At 47.6% G+C, this 15,561-nt stretch overlaps 1 protein-coding gene across 8 annotated transcripts in view; it reads right to left on the bottom strand.

Annotated features, from left to right (window-relative positions):
• Window positions 1-1,053: 1,053 nt before the first annotated feature.
• Window positions 1,054-15,561, bottom strand: part of IQCE (IQ motif containing E) — a 22,929-nt gene continuing 8,421 nt past the window's right edge. For 4 of the 8 annotated variants that reach the window (XM_034407953.3, XM_034407956.3, XM_087878660.1 and 1 more), the window contains 8 exons: window positions 15,322-15,371; window positions 12,362-12,510; window positions 10,580-10,635; window positions 9,761-9,951; window positions 7,854-7,956; window positions 6,385-6,536; window positions 3,299-3,396; window positions 1,054-2,133 (listed from right to left, as the gene is read on the bottom strand). In XM_034407953.3, coding sequence (XP_034263844.2) covers window positions 2,033-2,133; window positions 3,299-3,396; window positions 6,385-6,536; window positions 7,854-7,956; window positions 9,761-9,951; window positions 10,580-10,635; window positions 12,362-12,510; window positions 15,322-15,371 — 900 coding nt within the window. In that variant the 3' untranslated portion in view covers window positions 1,054-2,032. Of the gene's footprint in view, window positions 2,134-3,298; window positions 3,397-6,384; window positions 6,537-7,853; window positions 7,957-9,760; window positions 9,952-10,579; window positions 10,636-12,361; window positions 12,516-15,321; window positions 15,372-15,561 lie in introns of all 8 variants that reach the window. The other 4 variants (XM_087878661.1, XM_087878663.1, XM_087878659.1 and 1 more) reach the window with 3 other exon arrangements.

Raw genomic sequence — 15,561 nt, 5'->3', positions numbered from 1 at the left:
AGAGTAAGGCTTGGGGCTAATTGGCCACTCCCTTAGCCTATTTAAGGAGGAACGCCGACTGAAGCAATTTGCAGGGAACAACTTCGTCCACTCTCCTTTGCGTCCTGATCTTAGTTCTTTTATCAGTTTCCTGCAAATTGCTTCTGGGCATTCTGCCAACCATAGTAAGCTTTCAGTTATTATTCTTTGAATTCTTGGCGGCTGTTAATGCAGTTAATTAACAGTCGTTGTTATAAAATACTGGTTTATTTAATAAACAAAGGTTTGTACAGATTTTGTGTGTGCTGCGTTCTTTGGGTCCGTAGCTGGGGCAGAACATGTTCTGCGTGGGGTATTTATATGGTGCCTGTTGTGTGTGGCTTTTTAGTTGTTGATTGGGGTGTGTTGATGGCTGGCGATGAAGTCGATGGGTGTTGTTTCCTTGTGCTGCCAAGTCCTGGCCTCCTAAATATTTGGGGATGTATCAGCATTCCTGTTGATTGACAAGGGACCCGTTTCCCAGGCGTCCATCACTTCCCTGGCTGTTGTTGTGCCTGCTCGTCCAACAATCTTAGTAGCTGCAGAATTGAATGTATGTCCTTGTTCATTGCAACGTGAGAAACGCTGCGCAACCCAACAGGCAAGCATCAAGCTCTTTCTGTTTGGACCACCTCCGGTGGACCTCGTCCATCAACCCAAAAGCCACCAGAAGCCCTCTACTGAAAAAACTCCCTTCTCCAAAACGGAAGCGGAGAGGCTGCCAATTCAAGTAGATTAATATTGATCCAGAGGTTTTTCCTGGGGTTGGTGCCCACTTTTAATGGGTCGAAATCCTGGCACAAAGCAACTGCCAGAGGTCCGCTGAGACGGTTAGAGTACCATAAAAAGAACCACATTCATTGGGGGGGGGGGAGAGATGAGAGGTATGTAAACGCATCCAAGGTTGAAAAACAACATTTTAACTTCAGTCTCCAGCAAGAGGGAGACAGAGATTGCAGACTTTTTCCCCCCCTTTCTGATGAAAAACAAACAAAACAACCAATTACGTGGAAAAAGCTAAGGGCCAGACATGACTTAATTTCTTTTATGTTTTATTGCTTACAGAAAATCGTCCCCATCTTGCCGGACACAGCCTACCAAGCTTTGGCCTCTGACTTTGTTTCCAAAGACGTTGCGACTCTTTAACAAGCTTGTGATGCGCTTTTCCAGCCAACAATAGGGACACACAACGGGCCCTTTCAGCACGCCAGTTTCTCTGACGCCACCGGAATGGGAGCAGAAGAGGAAGACCTGAATATTTGGGGGCCCTGTGGGGGGGGGTGAATGATGGAAGTTGGACGTTTAAAGAACCGCGTGGAGGGGGATACAGCTGGCAAACAGCAGCCGAATTCAACGCGGACTAAAAGAAAAAGAGATGTTTGGTTTGAGTGACTTGCTTCTGATAACGTCACAGGTAGTCCTTGGCTCTCAACGAGTTGTTTAGTGACCGTCCTGATGGCACTGAAGAAAGTGACTTACGAACGTTTTTCAGGCTTACAACCGTTTGTAGCATCCCCATGGTCATGTGATCCAAATTCAGACACTTGGCAATGGACTCATATTTATGACGGTTGCCAATGTCACCGGGGGGGTGGGTGGGTGTTGTCACGTGATCCCATTTTGCGACCTTCTGAGCAGCAAAGACAACAGGGGAAGCTGGATTCGCTCAACAACTGTGTTATGAACTTAACAAATGGCAGGGATTCACTTAAGAACTATGGCATAAAAAGTCACAAGATGGGGCTTAAAAACTATCTTGCTTAGCAAAAGAAATTTGGAGCCCAGTTGTCGTCGTAAACCGAGGACTACCTGCACACTGCTGGGGTATACATTGGTAAAGGAGGGTTGCCTCGGTAATCTTCATCCAAATCACCAAGTGGACACGGAGACATTATGAGTCCCCTTACTTCTTCTTTTGTTTTTTTGGCTAAACCAAAATGCCTTTGGTTCACAAATCGGGATCGCCCCAGAGGACGTCACACAGAACTGCCGGAGCCGGAAGATGAGGTGGCCTTCATGGGAAGGAAGACATGACGGTGATGATCTCATCCGAGTCGTCTGACTCAGCCCCGAGCTTTGAGGGGGAAGCTTGCCGCTGATGGTGGGAGGTGGTAGCTGGAAAGAAAGAAAGGAGAAGCAGAGCTGGTCGAAAGGAACAGAGACACGATGCCTTCGGGGGTGGGGACGGGGGAGAACGGCCATTTTTTAGACCAAGAGATTCTCCAAGAAGTTTGGAGACTGACGGGTTTCCACGCCCGGTTTTGTTTCTACGTCACTAAACCATCATCTCTGGCTTCTCTGCTACTGGGTTTCTTGTTCTCAGGTGGGAAACGTTACTTAGGACAAATGAGGAAACCAGCTGAAGCCAACTATGACCAGCCTGCTGGGTTAATTCACAGGCCACTTTCCTGCCTCAATAAAAGGCCTTGTCTACTGGAGATCGAAAGGTCGGCAGTTCAGCGGTTCGAATCCCGAGTGCCGCGTAACGGGGTGAGCTCCCGTGACTTGTCCCAGCTTCTGCCAACCTAGCAGTTCGAAAGTACGTAAAAAAAATGCAAGTAGAAAAATAGGGACCATCTTTGGTGGGAAGGTAAGAGTGTTCCGTGCGCCTTTGGCATTGAGTCATGCTGGCCACATGACCACGGAGACGTCTTCGGACAGCGCTGGCTCTTCGGCTTTGAAACGGAGATGAGCACTGCCCCCTACAGCCGGGAACAACTAGCACATATGTGCGAGGAGAACCTTTATCTTTACCTTACCCATCTTCAGAGATGGGTCTCAACTTATTTCCTAGGGGGAAAATCTATTTCCCCAGCTGCAAACAAGATTAGGAGATGCCACCCAGTGGGGTTTGAATTGTAAGGGGAAGATCTCCCGCCAGGATCTACTGTTTTCCTTAACTTGCCCTTCACCCACCCAATAGTTTGTCCTTCCTCCTTTCATTTTTTTAATGCTTTTACTTTATTTTGGCAACATTAAGCTGGGCAGGCTTCAACTCCCAGAATGCTCCAGCCAGCTAGGGATTCTAGGAGTCGACGTCCGTCCAGCTTAATGTTGCCAAAATTGAGAAATACCGCTCAAATCGTGAGCTTCAAAGGGAAGATCTGGTTCTGCATTGCCCTCCCCAAGATAAGCAAGCAAGAAGGGCTGCCCCCCCCCACTTCTATATCCAGGTTTCAAATGAGATCAGTTTTGTACCCAAGATCAAAGGGATAAAGCCCACCCTTGTGAAATCAAGCAAATGTGTAAAAAAAAGTTAAGGAGAAGCCAGCGAAATTACCAGAATCGGAAGTGAAGAGCAGAGGGGAGAATTTGAATAGTGACCAGCCCACCTTTTCTTCCTCGGCTTTCTCCCTCCCGGAGTAGGAGGGGAGAGGCCTGCAAAAGATAAGTGGTGGGGGGCAAGAGTCATAAAAGCTCGGATTCCAAAGTGGTGAGTCAGAGAGAGAGAGAGAGATCCATCCAACCCCTTCAAGGAGATCTGCATAAGAATTCTCGCCAGCCAGCCTGGGGGCTCAAGGTCGAGCAAGCTCCTTCTGACCTCAGATTAGCTTCTGTGTGCAAAACATATAATGGAAGAGATGGTCCCCGGGAAGGGGAGGGAGCAGTACTTTACCGATGGTGGGGAGGGGAGGAGGAGAGCAAATCCATTTCCTGCCCTACAGAAATTGCACCCTAATTGAAATCCTCGAATCTGTGCTAAGGGAGAATGCTCAGCCGGGGAAAAAGGCTAACCTTACCAATCTCCAGCATCTGGCCCTCTCAATTCCTGGCAAATAGATGGGGAAGAAATGGGAGGTAGGGACAGATTTTATTTTCCTGGGCTCCAAGATCACCGCAGGTGGGGACTGCAGCCATTAAATTAAAAGACACTTGCTCCTGGGGAGGAAAGCTATGGCAAAATTAGACAGCTTATTAAAAAGCAGAGACATCACCCTGCCAACAAAAGTGCGTATAGTCAAGGCTATGGTTTTCCCAGTTGCAATGGATGGTTGTGAAAGTTGGACCATAAGGAAGACTGAGGGTCAAAGAATGGAGGCCTTTGAACTCTGGTGCTGGAGAAGACTCCTGCGAGTCCCTTGGACTGCAAGGCGATCAAACCGGTCAGTCCTAGAGGAGATCAACCCTGACTGCTCTTTAGAAGGCCAGATCCTGAAGAGGAAACTCATAGACTTTGGCCACCTAAGAGAAGGAAGGAAAGGCACTGGAGAAGCATCTCATGTTGGGAACGATGGAGGGCAAAAGAAGAAGGGGACGACAGAGAAGGAGGTGGCTGGATGGAGTCACTGAAGCAGTCGGCGTGAGCTTAAATGGACTCCAGAGGATGGCAGAGGACAGGAAGGCCTGGAGGAATGTTGTCCATGGGGTCACAATGGGTCGGACATAACTTTGCAACTAACAACAATAATTAATCTCCACCAAGGAGGTGAGGCCTTTAGGCCTGGCTTGGGATGCCAGTGTAGGCAGCATCCTAATCAGGGGTAGGGAACAATGGCCCTTGTATGACTTGTGGACTTCAACTCCCAGAATTCCTGAGCCAGCAAGTCATAAAGGAGCCATCATTCCCCCCTCCCCCCACCTCCACCGCTTCTGATCCAAATCCAGACACTTGCTCCGAGCCTTCCATTCTGCAGAACTGAGCCGGCTGCTGCGGCTGCGGGTATGTGTGTTTGTGTAGCTGCAACAGCTGGTGAACAACTCAGCCGGGGGGGAGGGGTTGGGTTGAGGAATGCCTTTTGGCTGAAATGATTTGGATTCCACGTCTCTCGGTATATAAGGGATGCAGACCAACTGCGTGTAGGTGTCCAACCTTCGCAACTTTAAGACTTGTGGATTTCAGCTCCCAGAATTCCCCAGCCAGCGTGGGACTTGAAAGTCCACCGGTCTTAAAAGTTGCCAAGGTTGGACGCCCCTGATCTAGCTGATGATAAGGTTTCTGATTGTTTGAGTGGGCCCTTGGAGCGGGTTGGAGTTGTCTCCTTTCTTCCTTTGACTCGCTAAACTAAGCCTCAAGGACGTCCCAAAGGTGCTTTTTTCAAGAGGCAACTGGACTTTCTGGTTTTTTCTTTGAAGACGTTTCGCTTCTCACCCAAGAAGCTTCTTCAGCTCTGACTGGATGGTGGGGAATGGAAGGATTTAGACTCCTTGCAGAACTTTTAGAGATTCACAATCTAAGCCCCAGTGCTCACTATAACAGCATTGCCAAAAAGGCATTTTGTTAACCTTATTTTGTGAAGCTTCTTTTCCAGTAACACTGTACTGCTAACTAGGGTGTACAAAACCTTTGCCAGACCAATTCTTGAAGACAGCTCGTCTGTATTCTTTATATCGGACATTAATACAACTGAGAGGGTCCAGAAGTACTTCACGAGAAGAGTCCTCCACTCATCTACTCATAATAGAATCCCTTATGCCACCAGGCTTGAAATTTTGGGCTTGGCTAATCTGGAACTACGTCGCCTATGGTCTGATCTAAGCTTAATACACAAAATTGTCTGCTACAACGTCCTACCTGTCAAAGACTACTTCAGCTTCAATCACAATAATACACGGGCAAACAATAGATACAAACTCAAGGTAAACTGCTCCAAACTCGATTGCAGAAAATATGATTTCAGCAATAGAGTGGTCAATTCCTGGAATGCTCTACCCGACTCCATTGTTACATCCTCAAACCCCCATAGCTTCAACCTTAAACTGACTACCGTGGACCTCACCCCATTCCTAAGAGGTCCATATAGGGCGTGCATAAGCGCACCAGCGTGACTACTGTCCCTCTCCTACTGTCCCCATTTATTTGTACTCATTTCATGTGCTCATGTCCAAGTTTATACTTATACCTGTTATCTCGTACATGTTTGACAAACTAAATAAATAAATAAAGTGGCCTCAATGACTCTCTAAAAGGATACAAATGACCAGCTGTCTGCAAGGAGTATAAATCCTTCCATTCCCCTTCATCTGGTCAGAGCTGAAGAAGCTTCTTGGACAAGGAGCGAAACATCTTCAAAAAACCCCCCAGAAAGTCCAGTTGCCTTTGAGGCAACCATGACCTGGATGACTTGAGAATCTCCATAGACATTCAGCCTCAAGGATAAGCTGGTTGCTGGACCACTCAGCTTATGAAGGCCACATTAAAACCAGGGATGAAATCCAGCAGGTTCTTACAGGTTTTGGAGAACGGTTAGTAGAAATTTTGAGCAGTTTGGAGAACTGGCAAATACCACCTCAGGCTGGCCCCAGAGTGGGGTGGGAATGGAGATTTTGCAGTATCCTTCCCCTGCCATGCCCAAGCCACACCCACAGAACCGATAGTAAAAAAAATTGGATTTCTCCACTGTTTAAAACCATCTGTTTCCAACTTACCGTTCCTCGAGGGTTGCTTCTGTGTCGTGAGCCCTGAATGCAGACCGAACGAGGCTCACGGCTGCTGCTGTCTTCTCTTCCTCCTCTTCCCTCCCTGCTTTGCAACCAACAACTCCGGGCAAAGGGCGCAGCCTGGAAGATGAATCTGGAGCCTAGTGGTGGAACAAGCAGGAATCAGGATCTGAATTTAAAGAGGGAAGCTAGGATGCTTCTGTGTGCTGAGTTGTAAACATTCCTTAGCCTTCCTCAGAGAGACACAACTGATGCACCGGCAATCTGGCGCAGGATTGGAGTTTTGCAAAAGCCATTATAATAATGTGAAACTGCCGTGATTCAGGAACTGGGTCTACAGAGAGTCCTCAGTTAATGACAGTAAATGGGACCAGAGTTCCATCGCAAAGCGGTGGGGTTGTACAACACCCCACGTGGCTGTGCCACTTAGCAGCAGCATTTCTGACAGTTCTGATTTATTGTCGTTAAGTGATGACTGCACAGGTCAGGAATTCTGGGAGTTGAAGTCCACATTTGATTAAAGATACTAAGATTGAGAAAGATTGAATTTGTAGGAGTAACAGAACCTGGGAGGTGGAGTTAAAAGAGGGATCGGCTTAGAATCCCTACGTAGCCACAAACAATTAAGTCCAACCTCCCTTAAATGCCACTGATCCTTCTCTAACTCCTAGCAGGCGCTAACCGTGAGTTGAGAAGATTCTTGTACACAGGTGTCATCATCTTTTAACAACCCCATAATCCCTGGCGGGGTGGAATCTGGGCCCCTGAATGGAGCTGAGTGTTTACTGGCTGGATGCCCTTCCTGTCACCAATGCGGAGCTATATTCAGAAGATATATTTCTCATCATGCCCAGAGAGAGAAATATCTGCCTCTACCTAGGATCTTGTACACAGACATGAATGACAATGAATCAGTTAAACTGGACCTTCACGTGTGGACCTGATCTTTCATGACTGACGGAACCAGAGTGACACTGGATTAAGAAAGAGAGAAGAGGGGAGAGAAACCGATAGGCAAGCTAAGCGCCGGTTTAGAGACTCTGGAGTTTTGCTACAGCAGTGAAGAGGCTTCTTGCCATTCACCAAGTGAGATGGGGGCGAGCAAAGCCAGGCATCTCCCAGCCAAGATCCTGACAATAACATCTTTGGCCATCAATGATCTCCCATCATGCCGTGTTTCCCCCTGACCCTGCCTTAATTGCCAGGAGGCTGTACATCACTCGCCACCAGGAGAATATCGGAAGTTTCTCGTCTCTTTGACACGGCAGAATTGTAGAACTCAATCCTTGGCTGCGGTTAGATCTTCAGAGGGAAACAGTCCAAGATACTATTAAGATCCACAGCCAGATAAGAGCCTAAACCTTCTGGGGCTTGTCGACAGAAGCCAGATTTGTCAATATCAGACAACTGCAGCTCACCAAGCAAATTAAATGGTTGGAAGAGGCTCTTGTTTTCACCTGATCTGGAGGTTGCGTCACATCAATCCCGGCCTGTCTACAGGTGGTTTTTTGGTTTCCTTCCAGCTCTCTCAACTTCTCTTTCAGCTGCCGGATTTCTGCCCTGCAGAAAGATGACATGGATCATTTGCACAGTCAGACTTTACTGCGGAGGAATCAAATCCTGGTGATGATCTTCCCAAGATCTGTGATTCGACCGACACTCCCCGAGGTGTGTTGTATAGTAGTCCTCGCTTAGAGACAGTTGGAAATTACCACCTACCTGAAAAAGGGGACTTACAACCCAGATCTGAAGTTTCTGGTTTAGATCTTAGAATGGGATTAACTGCAACTGTGTGCCTCCCCTCCCCACCCACTTCAGAGACAGACAGCTATTCCTCAACCCCAAATCTCTAGTGCGTACTACCGTATTTTTCGGAGTATAAGACGCACCTTTCCCCCCCTTAAAAGGGGGTGAAAATGTAGGTGCGTCTTATACACCGAATGTGGCCCAGCCCACCCACCGGCCCCCACCCTTTGGCGTCTGCCTCCCAGCAATTTACCTCCTTGCAGCAAGCAGCAAGAAACAGCCCGTTTCAGCTTCAGCACAGCCTAATTAGCACAAGTTGGTTGTCCGTTGCATCGGCCTTCAGGCTGCAGGGATTGCCATGGCCTATTGCTGGGTGGGCCTCTGCTGCTTGCTGCAAGGAGGTAAATTGCTGGTAGCAGATTTTTTTTTTTCTTCTGCTAATCAAGCTATGCTGAAAACAAAAATGAAAGTAAAGCAGGCTGTTTGCTGCAACGAGGCAAAATTGCTGGGAGGCAGAGGCAGATTTCTTTTTCTTCTTTTCCTCACCAAAAGAGGTAGGTGCGTCTTATAGTCCGGAGCATCTTATACTCTAAAAATTACAGTAATTAGAGGAGGTCAGACTTTACCAAAAAATTTGGGCTGCCTGCTGGATTGTTATTATTTTTTTAAAATCCATTTTAAGACCAGGCTCACATTTCTTTCTTCATGCAAGTCTTGCCAGGCAGGGCTCATTAGGGTTTCTCAGCAGGCTGAAGGAACTCTTCTGAAAACTAAGTAATTCCACTAACTTGGTGAGAAGGAGCAGGAGGAGGAATAACTAGAGAAAAGACAGTTTTGGGATATACACAATGTCCTACCTGTCAATGACTGCTCCAGCTTCAACTGCAACAATACACAAGCACACAATAGATACAAACTCAAGGTAAACCGCTCCAAACTCGATTGCAGAAAATACGATTTCAGCAACAGAGTGGTCAATGCCTGGAATGCACTACCTGACTCTGGGATTTCATCCCCAAAACTTTAACCTTAAACTGTCTACAGTTGACCTCACCCCATTCCTAAGAGATCCATAAAGGGGGCAGGCATAAGTGCACCAGCATGCCTACCGTCCTTGTCCTAATGTCCCCATTTATTCATATCCATTTCATGTATTCATAATTTATTTATTTATTTATTTATTGGTTCGATTTATATGCCGCCCTTCTCCGGAGACTCAGGGCAGCTTACAATGCGTTAAGCAATAGCCTTCATACTTTTTGTATATACCTGCTTAGTAGGGCTTTCGGGCCCCCCCCAAGCGGTGTTCTTTTTTATACAAAGTCAGCTTATTGCCCCCACAATCCAGGTCCTCATTGTACCTACCTCGGGAGGATGGAAGGCTGAGTCAACAATCATGTTTATACTTCTATCTGTTATCTAATACATGCTTGATGAAATAAATAAATAAAAATACTTGCTGAATTCAAAGCAGCTTTTCTAGGCTGGGCAATGTATTCACTTTTGACTGGCAGAAAGAGAAGGGGGGGGGGAGGGGAAAGAAAAGTTGGATGGTTTCTCCCCCAAATCTGCAATAGGTGGGATCTGGGCTCTGTTGGCCGAGTTCCAGGAACTTAACTCTTTAACTGCCAGCTGATTCTGAAGGACGAGAATATGGTCTCTCAGCCCCGCCACGGTCTTGCCAAGAGCTTCACACATTTCTGGGAGATCGGATTCCTTAGCAACGGAGTGATCTACTTCTCCAGAAGCTGTGGGAGAGAGCAACAGCGCCCTGCTGGCCTCTGAAGGCCGCAACCCATCCTCCATTTCCTGGAAGAGGAAGAAAAAAATAAAAATAAAAATATGAAACACTGATCCACCTGGAACATTTTCCCCCTCCCTGCAAGTTATCTAATGAGCTAGGAGCTCCAGAAAATTGAAACTTGCTTTAATGAGAAGCAGTTCAGCTGGAGAAAAAAAAAAAGTGTTCTAAAATATGCAGCCTTTCTGATCTTTTACCCACCGCTGGGGATGCTGGGGATTGTAGTCCAAAGAGGCGAAGGGGGGGGCAGATTGCAAAAGGAAAACTAGCAGAGTCATTGGTAGCTGCTTGCTTTGAAGTTGGATCCCTTTCTGGAGTTGGGAACAAGCTGGTGATGGAACCGGCATGAAATTTCTCCTTTCGGGTGCCCCCACCCCCACACTCCAAAACCAATCCTGGTCAGCAGCTTCTAACCTCTGTCTGTAATTCACAGGCAAGCCATGATCCAGGCCATCTCGCGAAAGATGGCTAGGTAAGCTAATGCTGGACCCTGAAACCATCATCTCCCCACTGACAGATATCATGCTGTACTTAAGATAGTGAAGTCCCAAATCTCTGATTCTTCATCAAAGTTCGTGCAAGCGTCCCGCTGAACATGGTTAGAAGCCAATTTACTCCGGAATAACTCTCACTTACTTTTTCCCCAGCAGAAATCTGTTGGAGCAGTTTCTGCCTCTGGCGAGCAAGATAACCTGAGGAAAAGGAATAGAGTTTTCAAAATGGGAGAGAAAACAAAGGACCTACTGAGGCTCATCAGCCATCAGAAGGGTGCTGGTTATAAAAGCTAGAAGTGCATATAAGTCCCTTCTGGGACCCCATGACTGAGTCCCTTCTGGGAGAAGGGCGGTATACAAATTAAATTAATAAATAAATAAATAAATAAAAATATTCCCTTGCTAGATGGGTTCCGTCCATCGTTAAAGTGCCTGATGGGCATGAGGATGAGAGCAGGGCGAGAGAACGAGGGAGGGATAGAAAGGAGGTCTATCGTCGTCTTTTAATGGCCCCATAATCCCTGGGGGGTAGGGGGTGGAGTCTGGGCAACTGAATGGAGCTAGCAGAGCGTTTTACTGGCCGGATGCCCTTCCCTGTCGCCAATGCGGAGTTATATTCAGCAGATAAATTCTCATCGTGCTGAGAGAGAGAAATATCTGCCTCTACCTAGGATCGAACTCACAGCCTCCCGATTCTGAGGCGAGAGCTCCACCTCTAGGACACCCCACCACTCGATAGGAAGAAGGTCTATAAATGAGAAATTTTCAGAGAGTCCCTTATCAGCTATTGGAAGAGGGAAGTACTGCCTTGCTTCCTTGGGAGCAAGGAAGTTTTTCACCGTGCTTTTCTTTACTTTACTTTACTTTTATTAGACTTCTATACCGCCCTTCTCCCGAAGGACTCAGAGAGAGTCCTTTCGAGAGAGCAAGGGCAGACAAGCGGCCACACGTGGGACTCCCTTCATATGGCAAATCACCGATGCTTCCTGGGTGCTGCCGGGATTCCCAGCTCTTAGTTCCCGCCAACATTTTTGACTTTTTGAGTGTTCATCCACACCAGGTGGTATTCAGCCGGTTCGCACCGGTTTGCGTGAACTGTTGGCAGAAATTTGGCCAAGGTCGTCGAAACGGTAGCGATGGCCGGCTGGCCACGCCCCCAAACCGGTTCCCCCCGTCGCTGCTTGCTCACCCCACCCGCCATCTTCATCGCCATGTTCTTTGCCTTGCAAATCCAATGGGATGCGTATGCACAAAGAACATGGTGGCAACGGCAGCAGCTTTTTCCGCGACCTCCAGTACTTTTCAGCGGCCTGCGGCCAGCCGCCGCCTCTTTGAGAGCCGCTTTCCAGCAGCAGCGGCTAGCTGGTGGCCACCAAAAACTCTGGTCAGCTTGCCTTCCGGACTCTGGACCAGCCGCCGCAGAAGGTAAACAGCCTGAACAAAGAAGTGGTGGGAGGGGAGGAAGCGGGGCTACGGCCGGGGTTGCTAAAGGAGGGGAAACGGGGACAACTGGCGAAGGGATGGTGGGGGTAGATAGGTGGAAATTCCAAAAATTTTCCTACTTTTTCCTGTGGGCGTGGCTAGGTGGGTGGGGTTATGTGACTGAGTGGGCGTGGGTGACGTCAAGTTGGCCACACCCACTCAGTCACATGGGGGCCCCCACTTAGCCACGCCCACCGAACCGGTAGCGAACATTTTTGAAACCCACCACTGATCCATGTGAGGTTAGACCTCTTGGTGAAGTCTGTTGACCCGTGCTTGGTTCCCTCAGAGCAACGTTCCCCAACCTTGGTCGCTTGAAGGTGGGGGGACTTCAATACCCAGAATTCCCCGGCCGGCGGTGCTGAAGTCCGCCCACCTTAAAAGAGGCCAAGGTTGAGAAATGCTGTTTTGGAGACCTGTTAAAGAGCGGTCAGGAAGTTACTTTTGGCTTGGCTGGACGAGAGGAAGCTGCTCAGAGCGTGGTCCATGTCTGCTTTCAGCCTTTCGTTCTGGTCCTGCAGTTCCTTCATCCTTTCGGATAGCTGGAAGACGGCCATGCTGAGCATCTTCTGGTGGGGGCTCTCAGCAGTTCTAGGCTCAAAAAAGAAGGGGGGGTGGGGAAAAACAAGCTGCTGTGGCAATACCCAAAACGTAGCAGTCTCTTGCTCCCTCCTTTATCCCGAGTTCGATCGCCCCGCCTGGTGAAAATATGGAGATTTCTAAGCTTTCCGATGATCGAGCAAAGGCGAGTCAACCTTAATTTTGATCTCCCTCCCCTGGAGTCAAGATGGCAGCTTCCGTTTGAAGTCATGCTGCTTCTCTGGTTTACTGCTCCTTACAAATTCCTCCTGGGAAGTTTTTTTTTAGATAAAATTCTAAATTTTGTTCCTCGGAGCAATGCCTGGATTTTGCATGGTTCCATTGGGGGCACTGGGTAACAGTAGACATCTTAATAATTTGTGGAAAGACACCAAAATATGAAGAAAGAAAGAAAGAAAGAAAGAAAGAAAGAAAGAAAGAAAGAAAGAAAGAAAGAGAGAGAGAGAGAGAGAGAGAGAGGGAGGGAGGGAGGGAGGGAGGGGGGAGGGAGGGAGGGAGGAAGGAAGGAAGGAAGGAAGGAAGGGAAAGGGAAAGGGAAAGGGAAAGGGAAAGGGAAGGAAAGGAAAGGAAAGGAAAGGAAGGAAAAGAAAAAAGAAAGGAAGGGAAGGGAAGGGAAGGGAAGGGAAGGGAAGGAAAGAAGGAAGGAAATGCATTGATACTTAAGAAGTTCAGCCTCCACAATGCTGATTACTATTTTGCGAACTAATATTTAGAATCGGGATTCTAAAGAATATTTAGAATTGCCTGTGGCCACATGTGAGACCAAGATATCACCTGCCTTGTTTATTTCTGTTTCAGGCAACGTGTCAACGAAGCCAAATGTAGTTCAGTACAAAACAGGGTCCCAGGTCAGGAGCTGAACTTGCAATGCTCCAATCTGGCCCTTCCCGCCCTTGTTTGCATTTAGCTATAATAATAGTAACAGTAACAGAGTCAGAAGGGACCTTGGAGGTCATCTAGTCCAACCCCCTGCTCAGGCAGGAGACCTATACTAGGGATTCGAACTGCCGACCTTTCTGATCGACAAGCCCAGCGTCTTAGCCACTGAGCCACCTAGCCAGATTATCTTTTTGGGGTGGGTGGGGGGTGAGTGACATTCGGGGAACAAAAATGAAGTCTTACTCTACATCTCCACGAAACTACCTTGAGCGCCACAATCCGCCAATTGTCCTTGGACTGCACAGGCCCTTTTCTATCTTCTTCTTCCTGAGCTGCCATCAGTTTCTTCCTCCTCTGAATCTTTCATCTGATCTTATAGAAACTTTTAGTATTCAGTCTTTATTTTTTTAATTATTTGGTTTTTTTTAGCAACCGGGAGCCCCGCGGGGAAAACATCTCTGCTTGGACTTCCCAAATGTTAACAAAGCACATCTATTAACCCACTTCTGGGATTTAGGAGGAGGGGGGGTTATTTTTAACTGTGAAAACGAACTCAAAATTCAATCCTTCCTGTGGTTTGCTCCCTCGGCATTTGAACTGTGGATGTTTGCAATCAACCTTGAGGCCTTTTGCTGTAAATATGAAACATTTGATCCTGGATTTTCCTAGTAAAGGTAAAGGTTCCCCTTTGCACATATGTGCTAGTCCCGTGACAGCAAACCTGTGGCACGCATGCCACAGGTGGTACGCGGAGCCATATCTGTAGCCACGCAAGTGTTGCCCTAGCTCAGGTCCAGTGCGCATGTGCGCGCCGGCCAGCTAATTTTCGGGCCTTCTGGGCCCACCGGAAGTCGGGAAACGGGCTGTTTCCAGCCTCTGGAGGGCCTCCAGGAGGGCGAGGAAGGCTGTTTTTGCCCTCCCCAGGCTCCAAGAAAGCCTCTGGAGTCTGGGGAGGCGGAAAAGCAAGCCTTCCGAGCCCACCAGAAGTCGGGAAACGGGCTGTTTCCGGCCTGTTGATGGCTTTTGCGGAGTTTGTGGGTTTACGGGCAGGATATGAACACAAGCTAGACGGGCCAAGGAAAGAAAAGACTGGGAGGAATCGTGCGAAGCTCATCATCTGCGACTCACCAGACCGGTGCTTCGCTTAACAACGGTGGCAAATCAGGCAACAGCTTGCTTAATAACTGCCGTGCTTAGCCATAGAAATTTCTGGCCCAAATTGTGGTCGTAAATCGAGGACTATCCGTGCTTTAAAATGGTAGTTCTGGGCTTTATACCGTTGGGGCCCTAATTGCGGTGCAGCAGAAATGAAGTCACCGCGTTGATGAAGGTTTAACTTCAATGGACACTAAGTTCAACAGGTTTTTAGAGGGTTAGAGCAGCGTTACTCAACCTTGGAAGCTTGAAGATGGGTGGACTTCAACTCCCAGAATCCCCCAGCCAGCGGTGGGGGATTCCCCCAAGCGGTGTTCTTTTTTATACAAAGTCAGCTTATTGCCTACACAAACCGGGTCCTCATTTTACCAACCTTAGAAAGGATGGAAGGCTGAGTCAACCTTGAGCCTGGTGAGATTTGAACTCGCAGTAATTGCAGGCAGCTGGCAGCTAAGTGCTAATTAACAGCACTTTAGTCCGCTGTGCCACCAGGCTCTTAATATATTATATTAATATATAATATATATATTAATATAATATTTATATATTCCTTTACATTTTTTTTAGGTAAAATTGACAGCTTCTTATGAGAATTACAAGGACAGAGTCTGCTAACCCAGCTAAACAAAGAGAACGACACTTAGCCAATGACCTTTTTTTTAAAAAAAAAAGTTTACATTTCTCTTCCTGCACAGAAATTAGTGAAGAATAGAAACTAGCCAGGAAAAAGTTAAGCACAGGCAGAAAGCCCCAAAGTAGTACACGTACTTCCGTTGCACAACTTTTGAGTGCGTCAGCAGGTTCTGGAGGCGCCGGATCTGAAACGGAGGAAAGAATATTAACCAACCTAGCAAGGTCCCCCCGAAAGGATGCCGTTTCATAAAGATGCAAAACAGGTAGCTCCTTTTTTTTTTCCCCGCCAACTAATAAATTTTATTTAAAGGCAAATCCTTCTGGGTTTGGGCTGTGGCAACTATGCTGGAGAATTCTGGGAGTTGAACTCCACAA

The sequence above is a fragment of the Pantherophis guttatus genome, chromosome 14 (assembly GCF_059756535.1).
Source record: "Pantherophis guttatus breed Tessera chromosome 14, ASM5975653v1, whole genome shotgun sequence".
In the NCBI taxonomy this organism is placed as follows: Eukaryota; Metazoa; Chordata; class Lepidosauria; order Squamata; family Colubridae; genus Pantherophis; species Pantherophis guttatus.
This window is presented reverse-complemented; position numbering and strand designations above follow the sequence as displayed.